The following is a 23,526-nucleotide window of genomic DNA, read 5'->3' on the forward strand; positions in this document are numbered from 1 at the left end:
TCATTCCTGCTATGAAGGCTCTGACATAAATTATCCGGGCCACGGTCATTTGTTGCGCACAGCTGTCCTGCATTCCATTTAAAAGGGCTCACAAGTCTGTCCAACAAAGTGCTTTCCCTGGTCTTGATTGTCACACCATTTCATCTGACTTATGGAATTTTGACTTTCTTCTGAGGATTTTGCCCTAGCCTTCCCAAAGCTCAGTGATCCCGTCTAGCCTGCACTCATTTGGAATAGGCCCTTCAGTAGAGGATTGTCCTTTAGATTCCGTTTGTCAAATGCCACGTTGCAGAAAAGATCTTGATCTGGAGGTGCCCTGATCCAGCCCAGCTTGGTTCACACCTGGGTAATCCACCCCTGGCAGTGGGCCAGACTTGCACTGGAAGCCCTAGTCTGTCCCTCTACTGGACCCCGGCTTGAGACCTGGCACCACTGTCAGTGGCTCAGTATGAATGCCATGAACGGTGGTAGGTGCCATCACGGTTGGGACTGCCAGTGTGTTGCTGCCGATGGCCACTGCCTCGTAAGCGTGTCTCCTGTCAGTACACTGGCGCTTGGGCCTGAGTTCACCCATCAATCTACCCAGCAGTGTTGGGCATCTGTACCTGCAGCGCCAGCCTGCCTTCTGCAGCTGTTCCTCTACTTGTTGGGCCACTCATTGGCACAGTTGTCTTCTGCCGTGTAAGAAGAAATCCTAGCTTATTTTCCTTTTTATCATCCAAAAGTAGAATAATCTACTGCATATGGAACTTTATGAATATTTTTAGGACCCTCGAGAGTAGTTTGTATACAGAGTCACTATCTGAAAGCCAGAAACTCACTGCACCAGCCTGCGCAACAGCCCTCCAGTGTACTGGCATTTGGATGTTTTTAGTCCTTCGTGCAAACCTGTTCAGGCCCCCTGAGCAGTTGACTGAAGAGCAGTCTTTCTGTGCAGCTGCTTGTAGAAACAGGACGTTGCATCAAACCTGACTGATGTATGCAAGAAGGAATACCTCAAATCGGAAGAGGGGGGCTTGACAGTATTGCAAAGCCTGTAGTTTTTTTTTTTTTTTTTTTTTTTTTTTTTTAAAAATCTCTGAATGGTTTTTCTTTTTTTTTACCTTTCTGTCCCTGAAGCAAGGGCATGTTAGATCCTATTCTTTTCATTCCAATTAAAAAGCAGAAGTATTTTTATTTGCTTTCCTTAATGAATTCATTATTGCACGCACCTGTAGAAACTAAGGAGGAGTCCCAGTATCCCGGGAGGTCAAAGCTCACTTTGAGGGCAGCGCATGAAGCGATGGGACTTGAACCGGCAGCTTCTGCTGAAAGGAATAAGTTTGTGCTAGCGGTCTTTCAACAGCAATCCAAGGTTTGATTTTTTCAACATACCTCTTTCACGGTACATGTTATAGTACATGTTGCTATGTACACCCAATTACAGGAGGTGATACATCTTCATGGACATTTACACCTAGAGGCTATTGTGGGCTGCAGCATGTTTCAAGGTCTGTTATTCACCCTTTCAGGTCCCGGTAGTGACTACAAGCCATTTAGCCTCTGACATCTTTGTCAGCACCAGTTGCGGAAATACACTGTGCATTTAAAAAAGCAAGGGCAAGAGAGGGGAAAAATGGTTGCCTGAATGTGGTAAAATGTAGTCGCAATGAAAGGCAGTTTATTTTCTGTAGGGATTATGTTCGCCCGTGCTATGAAGTCAATGAGGAGTGAAGTCAATAGGCGGCGAAAGCTCTCTTCGGTATCTTGAACTAAACGTTATCTCTGCTGTAAGTGGTAGAAGGCCTGACTAACCATCATCAAGTGGTGGTTACTCTTGAGAGCAGCGGATTTACACACAGCTGAGTGATCCTTGCATTGCGCTCTTTGCCTCATTCAGAGCATTGAATGTTAAGGTTGGAACTGCTTTCGAACGCTCATACAAAGCCTTAATATCCAGTGTTGGACGTGAGTGACCAAGTCCTGCCCTTACGTGTGACGTTCAGTGCTAGTTTCGGAACGAGAGAGTCACAAAACACTGAAAGGGACGTATCTTTTTTTCTGTGTTCAACACAGAATGAGTTGGTCATGCAACTGGGACAGCCCTACAGCCTCTCCAGGCCTCGAATGTGACCAAGAGCAGCAGAGGGTTGGTTGACATTTCCATTTCCAGGGAGGCTATACTCATACATCCGGGTGGCCGACTGCTGGAGCTGTTCTATCCGGCTGGGCTGCAAACCACACCGTTTATTTCCCTCCTCTGTGCAGTCCCATTCACAGCTCCTGATATTGTACAGAGGGCTGGAAAAGGCGCTGGGCTTGGCCTCAGAACAGCCTGCCATGTGGCAATCGGGCAGGCAGGCCGCCTTCACCCTACTTGCGCTGAAAGACCTTTCGGTGTTTTTGGCAGCCATGCAGGTCTGGGGCCCCTCTTGTGAAAAGGAGTCGCTGGAGTCCCCCCGCAGGTGCCAGCGGCCCCCAATGTCTTTGGCACAGTCTTTCTCAGGACCGTTTCTCACTGTTCCTCAGAAGACACATTGCTAGTGGAATGCCTGCGTGGCTTTTCGCTCCTTGTGCCCAGGGTTGTTGAAACAAGACGGAAGGGAAAAAAGGGAAAACTTTCTGCTTCTCCCGGTTTTAAAAATAAAGGCGACATTGCGCTCATTATTAGGAGTTCAGAGCACGCACGTTTGAAGGTTGTTTTGTACCTTGTCCTGGCAACGTTTCTCCCACGCTGCCGTTCTGCTCTTAACAACCAGAGATGCCTCGGCGTAATTGAACAGTGTTTTCAAAACATGGTGCAGGAACACTTCTGTTTTGTCACCGGAGCGATTTCTAATTAGAGCCCCTAAACTCCCTGCAAATACTTCAAAATGTCTCCCACAAAGTGACTTGTTCGCAGAAGAGGCACACAAAAACAAAAAATTCAACAGTATTACCTCAGGGAAGTGAGAACTTCTGCGTTTGTATTGTTACGCTGCCTTTGCTTCTTCCCAGTACATTCTGCCTGTCTATATTTTGCACCATCCATTTTTTAATCCCAATCTGTTTAATGAACTTCATTCAGAGTTTTCGAATGTGGGATTTGTTTCTCGTGCTTAAATCCAACTTTCCATATGGGGAACAAATTGGCGAGCGCACAGCGCCAGTGTTTTTATGTTGGATGTCTGCTGAAGGATTTCAAAACTTTTATGGAATCCAGTTGAAATTACTTAATTGTGCAAATCATTTTCAATACAAATACATCTTAAGTCACAAAATGTATTTATTTCTAATTTAGCTGACACTGAAAGTGTTTTTAGTCTAAGGCACTTATACTGATATGTCCTTTTATACAGCTAACATAATGGTTAGAACTGCTGCCTTTGCACTCAAAGGGCCCACGGTTGAATCCCACCTCCGAGTGTAGTACCCTTGAGCAAGGTACTTACCCTGAATTGACACCATAAGAATTAGCCAGCTGTATAAATGAGTAAATAGTTTTCAGAAGCTTAACACTGGATTTCGCTTTGGAGAAGAGTACCGGCTAAATTAATAAGTGTACCCAGCTAGGCAATTTTCACTGGAGCAATTCAGAGTGAGTACTTTTCTCAAGGTACTACTGCAGGAGGTGAGATTCAAACCCGGATCCTACAAGTGCAAGATCGAGCCACTCTGCTACTGGCTGCTTTCTCCATATTTCTTTAGAAGTTATTAGGCTAGTACATATTGGCTATGTAAAAGGAATTTTTTTTAATGGCAGAGCAGAATTTTGGTATGTTTGTGGTTGTTGACCTTCAGAAATAGAAAAGTCAATCTAATCTAATTTGTCACCATATCTTCCTGTTTTTAGGTGTCACGTGATGATGGTAGAATCAGCAACTGAGACCATTCGAACTACCCCCTCCACCCAGAATGGAGTGAGCAGTCTGAGCAGCCAGTCGGACAGCGGTGGGAGAGAGGGCAGTTCCAATGGTGACACCAATGGGGAGATCAGCCCCGTGGACTTACTGCACCTCCAGCAGCAGCAGGTGAGCTACACACCCCATGGTGTTTGGTGTGTGTGTGGGCTCTGTGCGTGTGTGCGTGCGCCACTCCCCTTGTCATGGGCCTTGAAAGGAGTTCTGGGGTCCCATTAGCCTCGGAGGGTGAAACTCATTCCATGAATGTGTGGTGTGCGTGCTGGTTTTTCAGAGCACAGGTAGAGTATGAGCACCATCTGTTATTCAGTATCTCTGAGTTACTGGAGAAACACAGTGTGTCAGAGGAAATCTCTCTGAAAGGTTCACATGTGGCCTGGAGTGAGCACAAAATGGTCTAACTGGAACCCCTTAGACAAAGCGAGCGAATTTGCTTGAGTCAGCAAAAGTCAGCAATACATGGGAACCCAACATGGACTGAGTGTGACACTTCTGTGTTTGTGTGCTGTGCTTGAGCAACATGTGACACTTGTGAAGCAAGTGCTCGGGCAAACTGTTTGGATGGGGCAACAAACAAATTTACACAACGCATGCTGTTTCCTAATTTCATAATGCAGGACCGTTTCAGCTCAGCGTAGAGAACGTTTCCAGTTAGTTTAATGGAACCTGTTCGGAAAAAAAGGAACAAAAAATGAGCAAGGCGTTTCACAACTAGGTGTTAATTCTAGCACACAATGAGAACAGGAGTGGAACGGAGGCAGTCGGTGGATGGAAGGGGAGCGTTGTTATGTCTGAAACACTGTTTTAGTCGCAGGAATGTGCCGCCTTCTGCGACACGTCAATAAGCAGCCTCACAGTGCCATGAGCCAGCTTTCCGCTGCTCTCTAGCGCGTCAGCTGGAATTTCCTCTCTTCCCGACATTTGCCTGGCCGAGGACTGCACTCCAAACAGTGCTTTCTCGTCACCTGTTGTTCCCAAACTAAAGGGAGGCAGTCTCATTGATGTCAGCAGTCTCCGCCAATATAAACCCAACGCCCGAGCCAAAACCCGCTGCACTCTCACATAAAATACCCATATCTGCTTTTCTGTGAAATCAGTCAGTTTGGGGCTCCACCTTTTTCCTCATCATTCATTTATTTTTTCTGTGATTTACCAGAATGTTAGCAGGAGGTGCCTCAGACTTGAAGAAAGCATTTTGCCCTTGCCACATAATGCAGCGGTTCAGAAACATAGGGCTGCCAATGCAGTAAATCCTCTTGGTTGCTCCGACCGCTACAGTTCCGCCATCGCTTGTGTCTGACGGCACTCAAAAAATGCAGTTTTTCGTCCCTGGAACAATGTCAACGAGATGTCATTAGAATAGACTTTATAATTATCCTGGACTAATTCCGCAGTCATTCCTGAGGGATTAGGTCAACCCAGCAGAAGAGTCAGATGATCGTCATTATTGGTTCCATCGAACATTTCAGCCAAAGTCTGTTTTTTCCCCAGCTTTTGCCTTATTTGATGAAAATAAAACTACAACAGGTCACACGCGAAGCGTTTAATTTAGTGGCTTGTGTGCGTTTCTGTGTGTGAGGCTCCAAGTCTCAGCACGACTAATAGGGGAAGTAACATTAAAACGGAGGGATATGACATCACTCGCTACTCTGCGTGAATTGTGAGAGAAAATAGCACATGGAAGCAAAGTACAGTAATGTGTGATGTTCATAGGAGGAAGGGTTATCCAGAGCTTTGCCGCTACTAGGATGGCTAAAGTGAGGCGAATTGCATATTCCCCTGTGCTTTTGCAGGTTGTGGTTCCCCAGCTGCACGAGAGTAGTCGTGTGTACTTGGAAGGAAGGACAATTATAATCGAAGGGAATCCCTTTTTCTGTTATGCGCATTCCCAAATTTGTGTTGCCACTTTGCTGTATCCTCCTCTCGTGCTTCCCCATGCCAGTTGGGGGTCTTCTTGCACCTGTGAGCCTTAGTACAGCTTGCCGGCTTTAATTAGCCCAAGACGCTGCTCGTTCCTCGTGCGGCGCGTGCTCTCCTAGCGTCGCATGTGTGCTTGGATGCTTTGCTGTCCGCTACAGCTGCCGCAGCTGGAGCACTGCACCTCGGACGGTCAAAGCGCTTGCTCACTCGCCCGCCCCCATGCTTCACCACAGCCTCCAGCCCCATGTTTCAACTTCAGCCAATTTCTCTTTTCCTTACAGCGTCTGAGCACAATTTCGGTGTCCCGTTGTCATGACAAATGCTACTGAAGGCCTTTGCACCCTTCTCAAGGTGGAAGAGGTCTTTTAAGTTCTCATTTGACTGATATTGGAAGAGATTTGAAACCCAAAACACACCTGCTAATTCTGAATTGCAACATGTTTTACACCCTCTTCTCTTTCATTTATTTATATATAAATATATAAGATGATTTGCGTGTTGGTGAGTTCTTTATGAAACTGAACCGATAATCAGATCTTTTTATGACTTATATTAAAAGTGTGGGCCAGTGTTTGAACTGGGTCTCTTTACAATTTAATATCATCTTTTTATTAATAACTTTTCCTTTTCTGTGTCCCCTGAAACTTGTTCTGCTCTATTTCCTTGGCCTGACTCAATCTGTCATTCGAACCGCAGCGTCTCGAACAGATCCCCTATATCTCATTGTGACTCAGTGGCTGTGGTGAATCACTGGCTGTTTGCGACACCAGCCCCCTGTTCGCAGCGCCCCATTAGGATGCTCTCTTCACTTCACTTCTGTCTGCTTTTTTTCTTTTCTTTTTTTTCCTGCTCCGTGGTTTGGCTTTTAAAAAAAGCTTTACATCTGGTGGCTGATCGGCCCTTTCCCGCCTCGAAACCTCAGAAGCGCTCAGTGAAGACGTGCCTCGCTGGGCATGCGGATCGTAAATATGACATGGCCCCCAGAAGCAGCCGAGATTTAAGGCAGCGCAGTTCCCTGCCAGGGAGAAATTGCAGGCTCTTTTACAATATCACTGGGTGTGCCTTAACAAGAGCCCTTCTTTGCCAGATTTGAAACGTTCATCTCAGCTTGATGAACAAATTAGTGCTTTGTCCATTTCCTTGTTTGATGAAGCAATTTATGTCTGCTCTTAAAGCTAGGTGCTTCAATAAATAATTCAGAAATGGCAAAGTAAGCAATAAAGTGTTTCGGAACGTTTTGTTAACATAATTTATTAACTTTGGTCTGACCATTACTTAATGAGTACTGAGCACAGCTTTTGGTCGGATTGACAGCAGAGGCCATATTTTGCCTGGCTAATGTTTTTTTTCCCCCCCATCTTCCCATCTTTTTTTCCCCATCGTAGCATCCCATCTTCCCATCTATGGACATCAGCATATTAATATTGCTTGAAAGTTTAGTTTAATAGGATTACTTGAAAGTTCTAGGGCTTTCACTCTTGTTACAAGCTGTTGTGGAGCAATAGGAATCTATTTTTTTTTTAAATAATAATAATAATAATAATTAATAATAATAATAATAATAATAATAATTAATCTTATTCAATGACATCGGCAAGTGTGCCCTCCATGCTCCTTTCCTTCCCTGTCTGTTGGATCTCCTATTCAGTACCACCACCACTGCCCCCCCCCGCCCCTACACCCCAAAGAATCCTTCACCTGGAAACCGCTGTGTACCAATAGTGGTTAAACACCCTGCCAGTAACCGCTCAAGCATAGAAAACACTCCTGCTCCTCTTGGCGGGCCGGTGTTGTCAGCACACAAAGCGCTTTCTCCCTGGGGCCCTTGGGAGCCTGGGAGAAATCAGACATCTCGAGACGTCAAAGCCCCGGGTCTTTACCAAACAAACAGAAGCCGCGCAAAACTCCAGAGGTAGGGCGGGGCATGGGGGGGTGCATGTGTGTGAGAGAGTGAGCGGGTGAGGGGAGAGAAAGAGATGAAGAGAGGGAGAAAGTGTAACGCTGAGACGTGTCAACAAAGGGCGCCAGGGGCCCCCCTAAGGAATGTTCCTCATGTGGCCCACACCCCCAACACCAGTGAAAGAGGAGAAAAAGGTGGGGGGTGCTGGGCTGCAATAGTGCACACTAGTGGAGCCCCAACAGAAACTCACCCTCTTGTTACACAGAGCTAGGACTCCGGCCACGTTTTATTCCTGTGAGCGTTCTCCACTTCAGATGTTTCCCGCGTCATCTACCAAGCAGCTCACCTCCTTCCCGGAGAGAGCGTCCTGCTCAAAGCAGAGAGTGGGCAGCCGAGCACTGCTTTGTTGTATTGCGGCCGCTTTCGTTCCCTGCTCATCAAGCTTGAGCAGAGGGCAGCAGGGGCTGGGCTGGGGTGGTGGTGGTGGGGGGGTGTTTGGGGCATGGAGGTCTGGGAAGGGAGCTGGGCACGCTTATCCACCTCCGTGAGCAGCAGGTTAGCCCACATGGCCGCGCACTGGTGCTTCCCGCGCTGCCTCTGAGCCTGTCCAGTATAGGCAGTCCATCAGGACAACAGTTGGGCCCCCCTTGTTTGTTTTAAAAAAACAAAAGGCATTCTGGCAGAACCTACATCCCCTGCGGGAAAACGGCTCTCTCTCACTGCTTTTTTGTGAACACGGGTTTCTCGGCACCCCTTCTTCGGAACGGAGCGGCCGGCTCAAAGAGCCTCGCTCCAAATGCTCCAGGGTGAAGTGTGGTGCTATAAGAAGAACCTTCAGAGGAAGCTCCCTAATATGCCACCGCTGGACAATTAGGACTTTGTTACCAGCTCGCAGTTTTCAGTGTGAAAAATGAGATTTGGGGGAGTGGAGCCGCTGAAGTGTTATTTCCTTCTGAAGTACCACTCGACTGGAGGGGGGGAAGCATCGTCACACACTGAGCCCCACAGAGTCAATACCTCCCGTCACACTGCGCTTCCAGTTTCTCCGAGCGAGATTTACAACACTTTCGGTTGGAGTTTTCGGGGAATGACAACAGAGGTGGGTGGAGGGAACTCACCACAGCTTCTTTAATTAGTTATGAGTTGTGAAACAACGTGCTAGTGTGCGCCAAAGAGGAAGGAGTGCGAGGGGGAAAGTGAAACGATTCTGAAACCAGCATGGTGGCTGAGAGCTTTAGAGGGCAACACCCAAACCGCATGAGCTTCTCAGCCCCAGCTGTCACCGTGTGGCTCCTCAGTGCAGCCCGTGACACCACGCCTCGGGTGATCTGGCCCCAGGTTGGCCCTCCCTGCTTGTGTGTGTGTGTGTGTGTGTGTAAACAGTGTGTGTCGGGGCAGAGTCGTGTGGGAAAAGCGCCTTCCCCTAATTAGCGTGGAAAAGCCGCTTTCTTTCTTTCGTCATAATAATATTTGGATTATAAACGTATTTGTTTGATAACCAGTATCTGGCTGCGCTGCAGTCTGGCTTTGTAGCATGGGACTTAGGGGTGCTGCGGCCCTGACCCCGGACGCGTTCCTGTACGGCTGGCGCATGTCCTGTTCCCCTCCGTAGCCTCGCAGGCTCAAAGTGACCTTTGTCACCGTGGAGCTGACAGTCCTTGCTTTTGCTCCCCGCTTGGTGCGACCGCAAAGAAGCACAAGGTGCAGACAGGCTACAAATGGGCAGTCCGAGTCAAGAGCTGGACACACGGAGCACAAAATACACAGGGGTGTGTTTGAAGCCTTCTGCTGGGGACCATATCTGCACCTGGGCCGCAGCAGCTTCCTAATGGGCTGAAAAATGTGAAATGCTAAGTAGGGTTAAAAATTGTGTGAAAGTGGTGTATCGGTGGTCCGCTGGTGTGGTTGGCCTCTCCCTGGCCTCATTAAGTGTGTGAAATAGCCTCGTATGATGCAGTCAATGACTAGTAATAGCTATATCATGTCCTAATGTGAAATGAAGCTCATTTGACCAATTGCTGGTGACTAGTGTCAGGAAGCAGAGCAGTCATGAGATTACAGTAATGCCTCTGTCATGGAGGAATTTAACAGGGTCGGGGGGTGGCAGAAGGGGGTGCATGGACATCGTCCCTGGTTCCACTGAACGTTCACTTCCTTTCCAAAGGGGACTTATTGCATCTTTCCTTGAGAAATCTTTCGGCTAACAGACAAAAAATTGATGCGACGCACCCTCTGACGATGGAATAATATCCCTTTTAGACGGGGGAGCACAGCGGAGCAGGCGGCGAGTCAACCTTAATAACAGCCCGTAAACGTGACACAGGCGACCTACTGAAAGGTGTCATCACTTAAAAGCATTCCGCAATTTAATTGCACACAGTTGCATTGTGGCCAGGGTCGCGGGGGGGCAAAGGTCAAGCAGGGTCAGTTCGGGAAGGAGGCGCGGTGGCCGCTGCACGGCCACGGGGGGGTGGGGTGGTGGGGGGTTGCTTAGCATCGTGGAACTCCCGCCGCTGTTACCGTGACGATACAAAGAGATCTCCAGTGCACTTACTTCCTGTAGCACTCTTGAGAAGTCCTCCCCTTTTCCCTGCCGCTCTTCGCTGCTGAGCTTAACTTCTCACAAGTAACATGAAAAAGAGGGAAATGGTGAAAGAGGAACGGTCTTTGTACCTTACCGGAAGAGTAGAGGAGGACAACGTGGGGGGAAAAAAGGCCCACTCTAGCATTTGTGAGGACAAAATAACCACACTTGTGGAAAGTGTCACCTATAGCTTTATTTGCAATTTTAGTCCTGAAAACATTTGTCCTGTGAACAGAATAAAAATGTCTTTAAAAAAAAAAACGCTATTGTTCACATTTTATGTCAAATGTATACGAAGTGCTGGAGAACTGTAGAGAACTTGAAAGATGATAATTTCTCTGTGCTGAATGCACATGTACTTTCAGTATAAGTAAAGGAAGTGTGAAGCATAATGCATTTCGCATGTGGCCCTTGATACTCCATAGTTCTCATTTTAATGATTTTTTCACACTTTGAGTCCTAATTCTGGAATGTGGGAATGTCACATTTATGGGAGGCCTATAAAAGTAATTTATGACTTTTTCCAGGGAAACCTTTAAGAAGGCTGTAGAGACCTGGGCATATTGTACTGGCGCTTCGGTATCAGATTCAGAGCACTTCCACGTAACGTCACATCCAGTGGGGCTGGTAATTGAAGTCATACTTCAGGGGGCATGCTGGACTAGGCCCTCCTCTTTCCAGGCTGGTTCCGTCCCTGTTGCCCATCCTTCTGTTTACGTCTCTTTTCTCCTGTTCAAAGGGCCTGTGCTGACAGTCGCTCGCTCCAGTGTTTCTGTGCACCTGGCTCATGGCAGGCTGGGCAGCTCGTTGCTTCTCTCCGCCATAATCACATCCCGTCTTCTTGGGTGTTTCAGGTTTAATAGAAACCTGTGGGGCAGCTGGTGGCGTAGCAGTTAGAGCTGCTGCTTCTCAGTCCAAAGGTTACCGCTTCAAATCCTCCCTGTAGCTGTACTCCCCTTGGGTGACTGAATAGCTTCAGTAAGAATTATCCAGCTGTACAAGTCAGTAAGTAATTGGCATTTAGGAGAAAAGCATCAGCTAAATCTATGTAACAGTGACACACTTTATAGCACTACTGTTTCATTTATTTTTTTTACCCTTGAAAAAAGTGTAAGAGAAATAAGCAAAGCCACTTCTAATGTTAATTTAAGCTGCTTACAATGATTTGTACAGCTGGGTATTTTTTACTGATGTCATTCAGGGTAAGTGTCTTGCTGGAGGGTACCGCAGCAGGAGGTGGAATTTGATCCTGGGTCGTCCCCTAAGCGGAAGGTGGCAGTTTCAACCACAAGCGTCTGCCCATAGTACGCTGCTTGCCTACATACACGATTATGATTCACATGCTAGCAGTACTAGTGCTCAAGATAATGTCATATTAGAAGCAAAATGGGTAAGAAGGGAGGAGCAGTACGTCTCATGTAGCACTTATGAGACTCTAACTACCCGCATATGTATACGCACTGTGTGTGCCGTCACGGGGGACTGTGGCTTGCGGTGGCCTTGTTCTCCAACTGGCGCATCCGCAGCTGGTCTTGTGGACCGTCCTGTCCTGTCTGTTTGCACTTAGGCCCCGTAATCGGCAGTTGAGCGTGTGGGGCTGCTACTGCCCACCCGCTGCCGCCTTCCTTAACAAAAAAATAAAACGCACCGCACGTACACAAATAAATATTCCACGCATGCAGACGTACATGCAAAATGTTGCTTGCATAGAAGTGGAGCGCGAAGAGGAGACTCCCCAGCTGTGAGTGAGGCAGCTGTGAATCAGCTTTGAGTCACCCGCTGCTGACGGCGCGCATCTCAGTCTCATGAAGCCAAACGCATGACTGCTGCCCCGCACCTATGAGTAAAGGGCTTGATCAGCGCTCCTCCAGCACTTCTGGGAAAAAAGGCCCTTTGTGGGGTAAATGCTCCCCACATCAAATGAGTAAGAGAAGCAGCTGAGGTCAACTGCACAGAGTGTGTGCCAGGAAGGCCGAAAGCTGAAGAAGGGCCCCCCACATGCAAGTCGCCCCACAGTTTAAACTGGGGGGGTACAGTGGAGGCTCCAAGGGAAGATTTGAAGCCTGGAAAAACCCCCTGATTTTCACACTGAGGTCAGTGGTGCTTCTATAACTATATCCCGGAGACTTTGGGGTGGTTCGCAGGGTTACGGGGCGTGGGGCATGGGGCATGAGGCATGGGGCGTGAGTAGACTGCAAGGTGATCCCTTTCAAATCAGGGTGCGGTTGGTGAGACGGGGTGAGATGGGGCCCTGCTCTCTTGATCGCCGTCTCCGCACGTCGTTTAAGTGCCCAATGAGACATCCTGTGGGTCCTGGCCTTACGAGGCCTGCTATGCTGCCACATAAATACTGTTGAGTAGTGGGAGGGCTAAGCCGTTTGTCCCACCTTACTTCTACTGGCAGATGCAGACTACGTCCCGTGTGTCTCCACTGCTCTAATTCTGGCCTGTACTGGTGCGGCACAGCAGCAGTGACCTGCCGGTGTTTCCTGTGCAAATTATATCACAGTAAACTTTGGACACTTAAGGGAAGACCTTCCGCCCCCACTGTTGTGAATTGCACCATTGTGGGTCACTTGGGCAAAGGGCAAGCTGGACGTTATGATTCACATGGTGGCGACCGAGAAAGGAGGAGGCAGGGCTGTGTTGGGTCAAGGTTGGGAAAGTAGGAGGGGGAGGGAAACTTGGTGGCCGGACACGACATCTACGTCAGGAAAACGGCTCCCATAATTGACACTAATTGGCATGTGTTTTTGGCTGCCTGAGCACTCGTCCAGGCTGAGCCAGGAAAAAGAAAGCCGGACACAAATGTGCTCCCCACACCACCCCCACCACCCCCCATCCCCCACCACAGTGGCAATAAACTTGGGGGCACATGTGCGCACATGAAAGCAGTGGGTGAGTGGGGTGGAGTGGGGGTTGCCGTGTTGCAGCAGAGGCCCTTCGTGGCTCTCCACTGCTTTGCTCCCCCCCCCCCAGTGAAAAACACCAGCGAGAGATATTCAAACACACCCGGCACCACTCTCCAAAGTTGTTGCCCTGGAAACGGGTGAGGGTGAGGGACTCCAAACAATGGCTGCAGATTTCTTTTTAAGTGTTGCTAATTAGCTTGCCTCTGCTTAGTCTTTGTGTTTGCCATCTTAAAAGGAGATTAAAGTCAACAGGGAGAAGCGGAGGGGAACAGAGGAAGAATGTGGGTTTCTTTTTACATTATGGGCTCATGGTGGCTCTGGGAATCCATAATGAAGGGCCCCTTTCGACCAATTTGACATGCATTTGTGCCACATGCTGCACGATGTTGTAATGGCTTCACGTTGCAAAGTTGCAGATTTTGATAAGAATGCCCTGAGATCACATCAGGCAGCCATTACACCTGTGGATGTTGGTGTGCCGAGCTGATCCAGCGCACCTTCGTGTGGCACAGCTGGATCTACATGTTGGTCATGAGAAACCGAGCTGAAATGCTGTGGGCTGTGGGACCCTCAGCGTGGAGGCTGGGCCGGCTGGGCTAGTTGTGCTTTGGGGTGATAGTGTTTAGAAAGAGCTCAGACAGTGTAGGGTTTTTTGTTTTTTCTCTGAAAACCAACATCCTCTCCCAGTTTCTTCTGAAGAAATGCCCTCCTAAAGACAGGCGCAGACAAACTTTTCAGCTTTTGGAATTGGGATGATGTGCAGTTACGGCTGCTTTCTTTTTTTTTTTTTTAATCTTTCCATTTAATTTAATCATTCTCACAGTTCGAGCCATAATACATCCACGTGCAAAAGCCATTAGTACGTGTGATCTTTTTTGAATATGACAGGTTTTAATGTTTAGCGCCATTGTTTTGCCTTTCAAACCTGCCATTCAACATAAACCTTTTGAGAAAATGAAATTTTTATGTTTTCTAAGCAGGCTTACTTTTGCAAAGCATACAACAAAATGTAGTGGTATAACGTAATTTATTTCATTGCCTTGTCTTTTTTGTTACATAAATACATAAATAAGATTGTTTGCCCTGGTGTGTCCTCAGGGTAGCCATTGTCAAGTGTACTCACAGCCATTTGTGCGTTTCCATTTTTCTCAGCTCTTTGGCTCTTGTTTAGTAACACCTGGCTTTTTCATCTCTACAGGAACTAATTGTGTCATCTAGTACAGTCATTGAAATTAGATTAATCACAAATCATGTCTACCTGCCGCGAGGGCTGTTGATCCCAGTTTACATGCTGTCACGTGCAGTTGGCTGAAAATGGCCATTTCAGGCATGACTAATCTGAAAAGACAATTTGATTAGTTCAGAGAAAATGGCTGCTATTTTTTTCTCTGTTCCACAAGGGCAGAAGTCTGGCTCAACCCCACATCTCACTTGTGTCAGTCCGTTGTGTTTAATAGCTTCTTCTGGAAAGTTCTGGACGAGAACTTGCCGTCTCCCTGACATTTGATGAGGTTGAACAGAAGATTTATTCCTAAGCCCTCAAAATGAAATAAATGTTTGCCTCTCTGTATTGTTTGCATCACGAAGAACAGTAGGAAACGACGTTTCCATGTTCCCCATAGAAAGCGAGAAGACATTTTAAGAACCAATTCACATCCAAATTACCCGGCTGTTGCATGCGCCACCAGTGCACGTTGTACAGTTGAAATGGTGCTCAGGATGAAAGTATCGTTCCTTGCAAAACGACTAAAACCCCTCATCTGTGCTTGTTTGTCATAGTAACGTATTCAGTTCCCTCTTCGGGCATGATTTAAGGTCTGCCGAGAAGGGCCCCCTTTCCCGTCTAGGAACCCCAGATGGAGGAAGCCACAGTAAGTTTGCTTTGCAGCGTCTGGCCACGAAACGCTAATGCTGCACACCCAGCATTGTTAGCTGCAACTGCACTGCTTTTTTTCCGCTGCTCTCTTCTCAAAGTGGACAACGCATTTTTAAGCGCTCGCAGTGACCGAGCGATGCCTGAAAAGCATCGCCCTCCTTCCAAGGGGCCAGGGCATTTGTTTTACCATGAGAGCAGAATATTCCCAAAAAAGAATTTCAGAAAAATTGCTCTTGTATCACAGCGGTGGTCCGCCACGATGGGGTGCAGCCATTGCAGCACTCTTAGCCTCATCTCTCCCTCCAGGAATAAGGACTCTTTACTGCATTCCTTGTGTTTTTCATGTATTTATCTTTTGGGTGGTAAATTTTAAGAAAAACACCCTGTTCTGTGATTCGAAGGTGTGGAACGCACATCTGGAGGAAGGCAAAGATGTGAGAAGCTTGGAAGGGATCCGTTTTGCGGGGAAAAAAGAATATATAAGAAATGGTCAAGGTTTTCAAACATTACAGCATATTTTGAAGTTTTTGAAATTTATTTATTTTTTTATTACTTGGCTCAGAGTGTATTCCTCTGCCTGTTTTAATGGGCAGTGTGAGCCATTGGAGTGCCACTCCAGCAGTTTAAAATTTAGAGCTTTAACATTGGTCTTTATATAGCGGAAACGTTACATTAAATAAGGAAAAATATTTTTAAGGTACCTTGTTGAATTCAGACAGACTCATTTGGTCTCATTTTAGTGCTAGCTCTATCCATTCGGAGTTAAAACAAATGTCAAAAGTTAGGAGCAGAGCAACTGGGAGATGGAGCAGGAAGTGCTAAATTAAAACCAGCACGGGCTGGAGAAGTTAGAGGGAGGGGAAAATCTGGTCAAAAGCGTAGTTTATTTGTAACCCACCGTGAAATTGGCCCCCTTTGCAGCCGGTGGTGGTGCTAATGAGGCAGGGGGACGGGGCTGAAATCCAGAGCCTGTGAATTCGATCCATGTCAGGATCCTACATCACTCTTGAAGGATGACTGAAAGGCCTCATGTGCCTAATAGCGGACATGCCCTGAGCCACCCCGAAGGCACCACCGTGCCTCTGCATTTTGTTTATTTGCTGTCTTTGTACCCATTACTGTGCGTGCACAGTATTAGGTAATCAAGTTCTTATGTAGTATTCACTCCACGGTAAGATGTGCCTTAATAGTGTTCACGGGTACAGAGTTGCTCGCGGCCATTGTTCATACAGTGTATGTAGAATTTTGATTTTTTTGGCATCTGAGCTATGTTGGAGTCCTGCTTTCACACTTGTTTGTCCATTGTCAAGAGGCATTGAGGGTCATAAGCGGACCTTCCCATGCCGCAATGCTGCCGATCAGACGATTCCTCCCCATGTGAAGCACCAGCTGAGGCATGGGAGCTGCAAGTGGCAAAGCAAAGCGGTGCTAACCAAGATGCCTGACAATAGCATGATACGGGTGATAGATACTGAAACGCTCTTCACTTAGACACATGGTGGGAGTTACTGCGATACAGGCAGTTGTCACACCGTTGGGGAATTACTGAGGCAGGATGGTGATGTATTATCTGACCCCCACTGCCTTGAACTGGCATTCCTCTAAAGCCAGCTATATGCATTTTTCAAAATACAACAGTTGACTGGCAATCTGGCTCTATGCTTCGGTTTTGTCTGTCACGTTTTTTTCTTCTCCTTCTTTTACTTAATATAAGTAAATAGAAACTGTTTTACCTTCTTTTTTCCTCTTTTCCAGACTTATCAGCAGAGCTTGAATTGAAATTCCTAAGTCGGAGGGATCGTATTCTCACCTGAAAGGAAGCAGCTCTGCCTTTCCTTTATTTTCCCTTTACGGTTGAGTGGAAACAGTACAAAAAAGAGCCCCCCCAGCCCACATACACACACACACACACACACACACACACACACACACACACACATACATACACACACACACACACTGATCCTGAATCAGCTCGTGCACAGTATGCTGTGGTACAGAGGCACCCGAGTGTGACAGGCACTTCTTACCCTTCCTGTGCTGCAGGAGGAAGAAACTGGGCAAAGCGACTGTCATACAAACTAGACGGGAACTACTCGACAGCCTTTGGGGTTGGGACTTTAGATGATGTGAAATGTTCCCGCTAGGCCTCCCTCTTGCTTCCCCCTCCCTCTTCCATTCTGACATTATCCGCAGCCCACGGGGGATTGTCCTTCTGTTGCGGGCCGTCAAGGCGAGTGGTGCGGCCCTTCTGAGGCCCTTGAAACGTAAGGGCGTACCCTGGGGGGACCAGTCGTTGGCCGGCCTTGAGCTTACCTGTTTGACAGCCAGCAGGACGCCAGCAGGGTGGCCAGAGTCAGGCATATACATCCTATATCCTGCTTTCTTTCTTTTTTAGTGAAACACCAGTCTGGCTCATTTAGCTACTTGTTCTCTGTGGCATCCTATTGTTTTTGCCGTGTGCTGGACGTGGAGAACAGAAGTGGAGAAGGCAGAGCCACGTGCAATGTAGTTTCCTTGCAGGCAGGCCTGGAAGCGAAAGCCAAAGGGCAACCTGGTGTCCCTGGGAGAGTTAATATAAAACACCCCAGACTTGCCCCAAGCCTGGACGTGCAGACTAACCTGGATAACCTTAGCATGTGTGTCAGTACTACAACTGTGCTGGAAATGAGGTCTCCTTCCATTTTGTCCTTGGTCCACATTGCCGTGGGTTCGAGTGGAGGTCAAGGGTATTCCTAGCCAACATGTCAGCCAACACAGCTACCTTTGTTCAGATTGGAGGTAAACATTATGTGAATTTCTACCCTGCTGTCAGTGTGTCCCTACAGTAAGTACTTTAAAGCTAAAGTGGATAAAATGGCTTTTTAAAGGTAATAACAGACAACACTGGAAGCTGTCACTTTATTGTGTTAATCCATTAAATGGATTAACATTGTATTTCCTGGTATTGTCAAAGGTTGAAAATTAACTGAAGAGCTAAGGACATGGACTTCCTATATCTGTAATTGTTTGAAATGTTGCAATGATTCATGTTGTTATAAATGAACTATTTTCACTTCCAGGGTTGTTTGTTTTTGATTTGCTTGTCTTGTAATTGTTAGCTAGCTTGTAATAAAACTTAAAACTCGATTGATTAGTTTTTTCCTTGAAGGATACTACAGTGACTTTGTCATGATCCTGTGAGTACGTACACAAGGGCGTCCACAACCAGTTGCCATTCCACTATTGTTATGTGCACAACGGGTAAGACAGGATGGGGGGGCGTGGTGGTGCAGTGGGTTGGACCACGGTCCTGCTATCCAGTGGGTCTGGGGTTCGAGTCCCGCTTGGGGTGCCTTGCGACGGACTGGCGTCCTGTCCTGGGTGTGTCCCCTCCCCCTCCGGCCTTACGCCCTGTGTTGCCAGGCAGGCTCCGGTTCCCCGCGACCCCGTATGGGACAAGCGGTTCTGAAAGTGTGTGTGTGTGTGTGTGTGTGTGTGTGTGTGTGTGTGTGTGTGTGTGTGTGTGGGTAAGACAGGAGAAAAAGGTGGCTGTGTGTGGCCTTCCACTTGAAATGAGAAGGCTTGTGGTTTACTCGCCTTCGGCTGGTCATCTTGGCATTATAGGTCTATTTTCAAGTGAGAACCTGCTGTCATGTCAACACAGCGTGTGGGCCGGGAAACAGCTCAGCGACTAAGAATGTACATTGATGTGCTGTTTGTCTATAAAAGCTACAGGATCACTGGCAGGAGTCTTTCTAACTGTACTGGTCTCATGAGGATCTGACAGCCAAAGGCTGTCAATAGACTCGTCTGCGTGCTCCTGCGGCCTTAGTAGACAGATCTGAGGGGAAACTTGAAGCCCAGGTTATTCTGGCAGAGCATCCCACCTAAGGGAGCTGTGGAGCAGCCCCCGCTGTCACCACAGTGACTAGAGCAGGTCTCACACACCACACGGTCAGTAAAGAACAAATTGACACTGAAGCTATGACATCCATTCCACTTTGACGCCACGGGCATGGCTATTTGCACCCCACGGGACAGTTCGGGGAGCCCGTGATTTTCGCTGCCCTCACAAGGCCATGTGCTACCATTGTAGCTGTCTAAAGACACACACTGTCTCCATCTTGAGGGCGGCCAGACTTTTGGTAACCTGACTCCTGCTGAACTTTCCTGCCTCCTGCCCCTTGAGAACGACCTCACTGTCCATTGTGGGTTGCTGTTTTTTTTTTTTTTTTTTTTTCCTTGGTCTCCTCTGTGTCAGTGTAGTGGGGACTTGTCAACAATGGCCCTCTGTCAGTGGTGATGGAGCCTTCCAGCATATGGTGCCCACCTGGTCACCCCCAGCCCACCCTCCCCAACTCAAATTTTTCCTGCCACCCTTCCTCAGAAACTGCCTTGGTGAATATTCATCACCTTTGTTTCATTCCTTTTTCTAGTACGTAATTGTTAATGTAGTTGTTTGTTTTCCTGCGTATATCTGCGTAAATGGAATAATGCGACTTAATCGCTTTTCCTTGCTCTTTCTCCTGTACTAGACCAAGCGCTCATTCTCCCCTTTGCACTGTAACGTCTCGAAAGAGAAGACATCTATATGTCGGGTATTTCTCTAAATACAGGCAAAAAAGAGAATGTCATTGGGGGGGGCTGTTCAGCCGTGATGAATTAAAAAATGTGCTGCTGAGGATGTTGTCAGGAGTGCTGATTTACAGCGAGCCCTGATGACAGGCAGGGAGAACTCCCATACTGCGCAGCCGGCTTCCAAGCTGGCCTGCGACCTCCTCACCCTCCCTTCCCCTTGTAATAAAACCTGTCCAGCACACCAGCACAATGGCTCTGTTGTTTGCTGCCCGCTGCCCCTCCTTGCCCACACCCCCCATATTTTCTTTAAAGGTGCAGCAAGCCCAATCGAATGCTGTTGTCGGGAGGGGTACCTTCCCGTAAACTGTGCCTTCTCAGGGCGGCCGTGCAACTCTGTGCTAATGCGTTCTGAACTTGGGGCTGGACAGGAATGGCGAGAAGAAAAGGAGAAGAATGAGTTTTTTTATGGTGTTGCACTGGTGTAAGGAGGCAGGGGAGCCCATGCTGGTGATGTTCATGTGCTTCCGAGCTCATCGGAAAAACTTGAAATGCTATTTTGTAAAAATAGGCAATGCAAACACGACACATGCATGCCTGCCGTGACAAAGGGCTCCATTGTCTACCTGGAGGATGGTGCCAGTTAGATCTATCAGCAAGAGGATCCCTACCCTTCTGTGCGCAGGCAGACTTTTTAAACAACTTTCCCTCCATCGATTTTCTTGTCTCTGCTGACCTGGAGCAGCAGTCATTCAGCACCTCACATTCATTTAGGTACAATTTTAAACCGGGTTCCTTTTAGGCACGAGGAGAAGAGGCCTCACCTAGCCTTAATAGTGCCATTCAATAAACCCATAAATAGGATTTTAATAAAGTGGTAATCAGTGTAGTAATTTCGACAAAATTGCCCCTTATTGCTGCCAGATCTGCGTGGTGTGGTGTCTTTCCGAAGAGTGAAGTAATTTCCAACACATGCACTTGGTGAGGAGCAGGGAGTGGGAGGGGGTGCACTTTCGGCCGAGTTATGAACAGAACAGTGGGCAGATGTTTGCTACTGCTGTGTGTGTGTGTGTGTGTGTGTGTGTGTGTGTGTGTGTGTGTGTGTGTGTGTGTGTGTGTGGACATGCACGCGAGTCATTTTGGTGCGAGTGGTTTTCATTATGCTGCAGATTTTCTCTGGAGAAGCGAAGCTTATTCCTTTTTAACAGTGCTGCTGTTATTTCTGGATAAATGGTGTAATGAGAGCTTCTGGGTACTGCCGTCCCTCCGTGAATCTTTCACAGTTCCACTTGCTAATCTGTACTTTTCATTTGCAGTTTTTCAGCATTAGCCTAGTTGGCATGTTACTCTTGTCGGTGTCCTGCTTGTCTTGGGAAGCGGAAATAACTGCGAATGTTTGTTTTTCCATTTCTGTAGTCACTCTGTGACAAGCACCTATCGGAGCACTGGCTCTACGTCTGTGATCAGGACCCTTAAACTGACCGTGTGCCACATGAATGTCGGCTGGCGCTGGGAAGAGCTGCTACTGCTAGGCACGGCAGAGCGGAGCCTCTGTCGTTCTGAGCTGGAGCTGGCGGCATGACAGCTGGGACACATTTCAGCGCAGTTTACACGAACCTGTGACTTATCAATGCGGCCCTTTGTAAGGCGCTCGTGTTTTGTTTTTTCAGTTGGGCAATTGCAGAAAGGCTTCTCCTAGGACCCAAGGTACATAGTAGAACCTGGCCTCCTTGATTTATTGTTTATGTCAGTTGTTTTGGAAGGGCCCCATTTTTTTCATAAATCTAGTATTTATTTTGAAACCTGCCACTGCTCATAAGCTCGGAACAAAACGTGCGTCTTAGCAAAACAAGTTTACTTCTTGATTTATGGAGGCCCTGGTGTTTTTGTTTTGGGACGATGTGTTACGAAGCTGGACTGAGGCATTTGCACCAAAACATGCCCGTTGAATGCTCCTGCGAGGAATGTTTTTGCTCTTTTTCTCGCTGTGGGTGCACGAAGACATAGTCGAGAGTGAGTCGGCCATGCGGGGTCTTGCAGGTGTTGGAAGAAGGCCGCACTCTCCGACTACGGGGCGGTGAGGACCCTCGCTGTGGGGCGTGTTTGGAATCCACCTGTAAACCCACACGTGTGAAGGCAGAAGGTTGTTGTGTGTGTGTGTAGTGGGGCAGGGTGAGGGTAGCGCCACACAAGCTGCTTTCCTGGAGGTGCCCCATTAATCGTATTCCTCTCACGCTACCACCAAATCGGTGCTGTCATTTTTGGCAAGAAGCTCACAAGTGAAACAGGACTCTGAGACGGGGTTGTAAGAAGGTAAAGGAGATGACATTATTTCGGTTGGGGGTGGTAATGAGAGTGATGACAGTGGCAGATTGCCATTTTCCAGTCTGACTTCCTCACTCCCCCTCTCCGTCCCTTGCCCCCATTCCCCGACTCCCCTTTTCTACTCTCCACTTTAGGCACTGCAGGCAGCACGCCAGTTCCTGCTCCAACAGGCCACAGGGCTCAGCTCGCCCAGCAGCAACGAGGTCAAGCAGACCCCTGTCCAGGTGAGTCCAGATGTCTTTCTGACACACATGATCACACCCACTGGACAATCCCCTGGTGTGTGGTCACGCACATCCTCAGTGCTGGAGAGATTTCCCAGCACAGGTCCTGTGGGACCTCTGATTGCCTCTGTCCACGAGAATCCAGCTGTGAAAAACGGGTAACTTTCTCACAATAACAGTGGTTATTGCTGCACAACCTGCCAGAAGAGTCTGCAGGGTGTGTTTATACAAGAGGAACACTGGGAGGCCCCACACCTGGGTTTCCAGCACGGCCATACAAAAGACCAGTCCACCTGATGCTCTCAGTCTCAGGCGTACTCTCAGTTGACATGTGCGTTGAAACCTTAAAACTAAACAGTTTGTTCCCTACAGGCACCTCTTATTCTTTTGGGTGTGAGTACATTCTGATGGAATTGAGATCCAGAGGTACAGCACTGTCAGAAACTACTGCCTACAGCTTTGTGCCCTATGTTCTGGTGTTTTATTCTAATTGGTCCATTGTGCCATGGCATGGGGTTCTCAGAAGTCCCTCAGGGTCCCATACTGTGCCTTGGTTTTTGGAGCATGCTCATGGACTGCCAGAGCCATTCAGTGTCTTAGTGGAGGGGTATGAATAAATGAGTGAATTATTATTGAAATTTGTTGAGTGAATGCTACCCTTTGCAGGCCTGGGGAGATGCTGGATTCCAGTGTCTCCCACCGTAGACGTAGCAGCTGACCCAAGGGTTCCAGGCACTTGGCACCCCAGTTGGCACAGCCCATCAAACCCCTGCCAGCTGTGTGCACCTGCATTAGTTCTAATTTATTTTTTTGAGCAATATGAACTGAGGTCTCAGCCATGCAGATTTTCTGGTCAGCTCTTCTACAGGCCTGTATTTTGGTGACAGACACTGGGGATGGGGGAGGATTCTGTGCACCCACTGAGACTGAACCATATCGGTATTGAGAGCCTCCATCCAGTAGGTGTTCAGTAGCAGCTCATGGGGCTTTCTTTCCTCAAACCTTGCTCTGTCCCCAGACTTTGGCTGTGTTGCATATTTTGGTTTAATCTCCTTGTGGCCAGGTGTTGTGACAGTCTAAAGCACCTGGGACCAGGACAGTACAGATGCTGAAGGAATTGGACTCCGTCACGTTGCACCCAGTTGCACGTTTTCTCATTAGTGACATCACTCAGTTTTTTTGCCATATGCTTGGTGACTGAGCGCGAGTGACGCTTAACCATGTAATCCCTTAACCACCGCTTTGCGTTGTACAAGAAACAGTTGCCTTTGTCTTTTTGGAGCTGCAACGCTGTGCTTGAAATACTGCTTACAATTGCTGTTTTATCCTAAAATGCCGTTTAAATTTACA

The 23,526-nt window shown here is 47.8% G+C and overlaps 1 protein-coding gene across 3 annotated transcripts in view; it reads left to right on the plus strand.

Annotated features, from left to right (window-relative positions):
* Positions 1-23,526, plus strand: part of foxp4 (forkhead box P4) — a 110,561-nt gene that overhangs the window by 37,505 nt on the left and 49,530 nt on the right. For all 3 annotated transcript variants that reach the window (XM_018758630.2, XM_018758632.2, XM_018758631.2), the window contains exons 2-3: positions 3,812-3,989; positions 22,087-22,176. In XM_018758630.2, coding sequence (XP_018614146.1) covers positions 3,822-3,989; positions 22,087-22,176 — 258 coding nt within the window. In that variant the 5' untranslated portion in view covers positions 3,812-3,821. The remainder of the gene's footprint in view (positions 1-3,811; positions 3,990-22,086; positions 22,177-23,526) is intronic.

This window comes from Scleropages formosus, chromosome 2 (assembly GCF_900964775.1).
Source record: "Scleropages formosus chromosome 2, fSclFor1.1, whole genome shotgun sequence".
In the NCBI taxonomy this organism is placed as follows: domain Eukaryota; kingdom Metazoa; phylum Chordata; class Actinopteri; order Osteoglossiformes; family Osteoglossidae; genus Scleropages; species Scleropages formosus.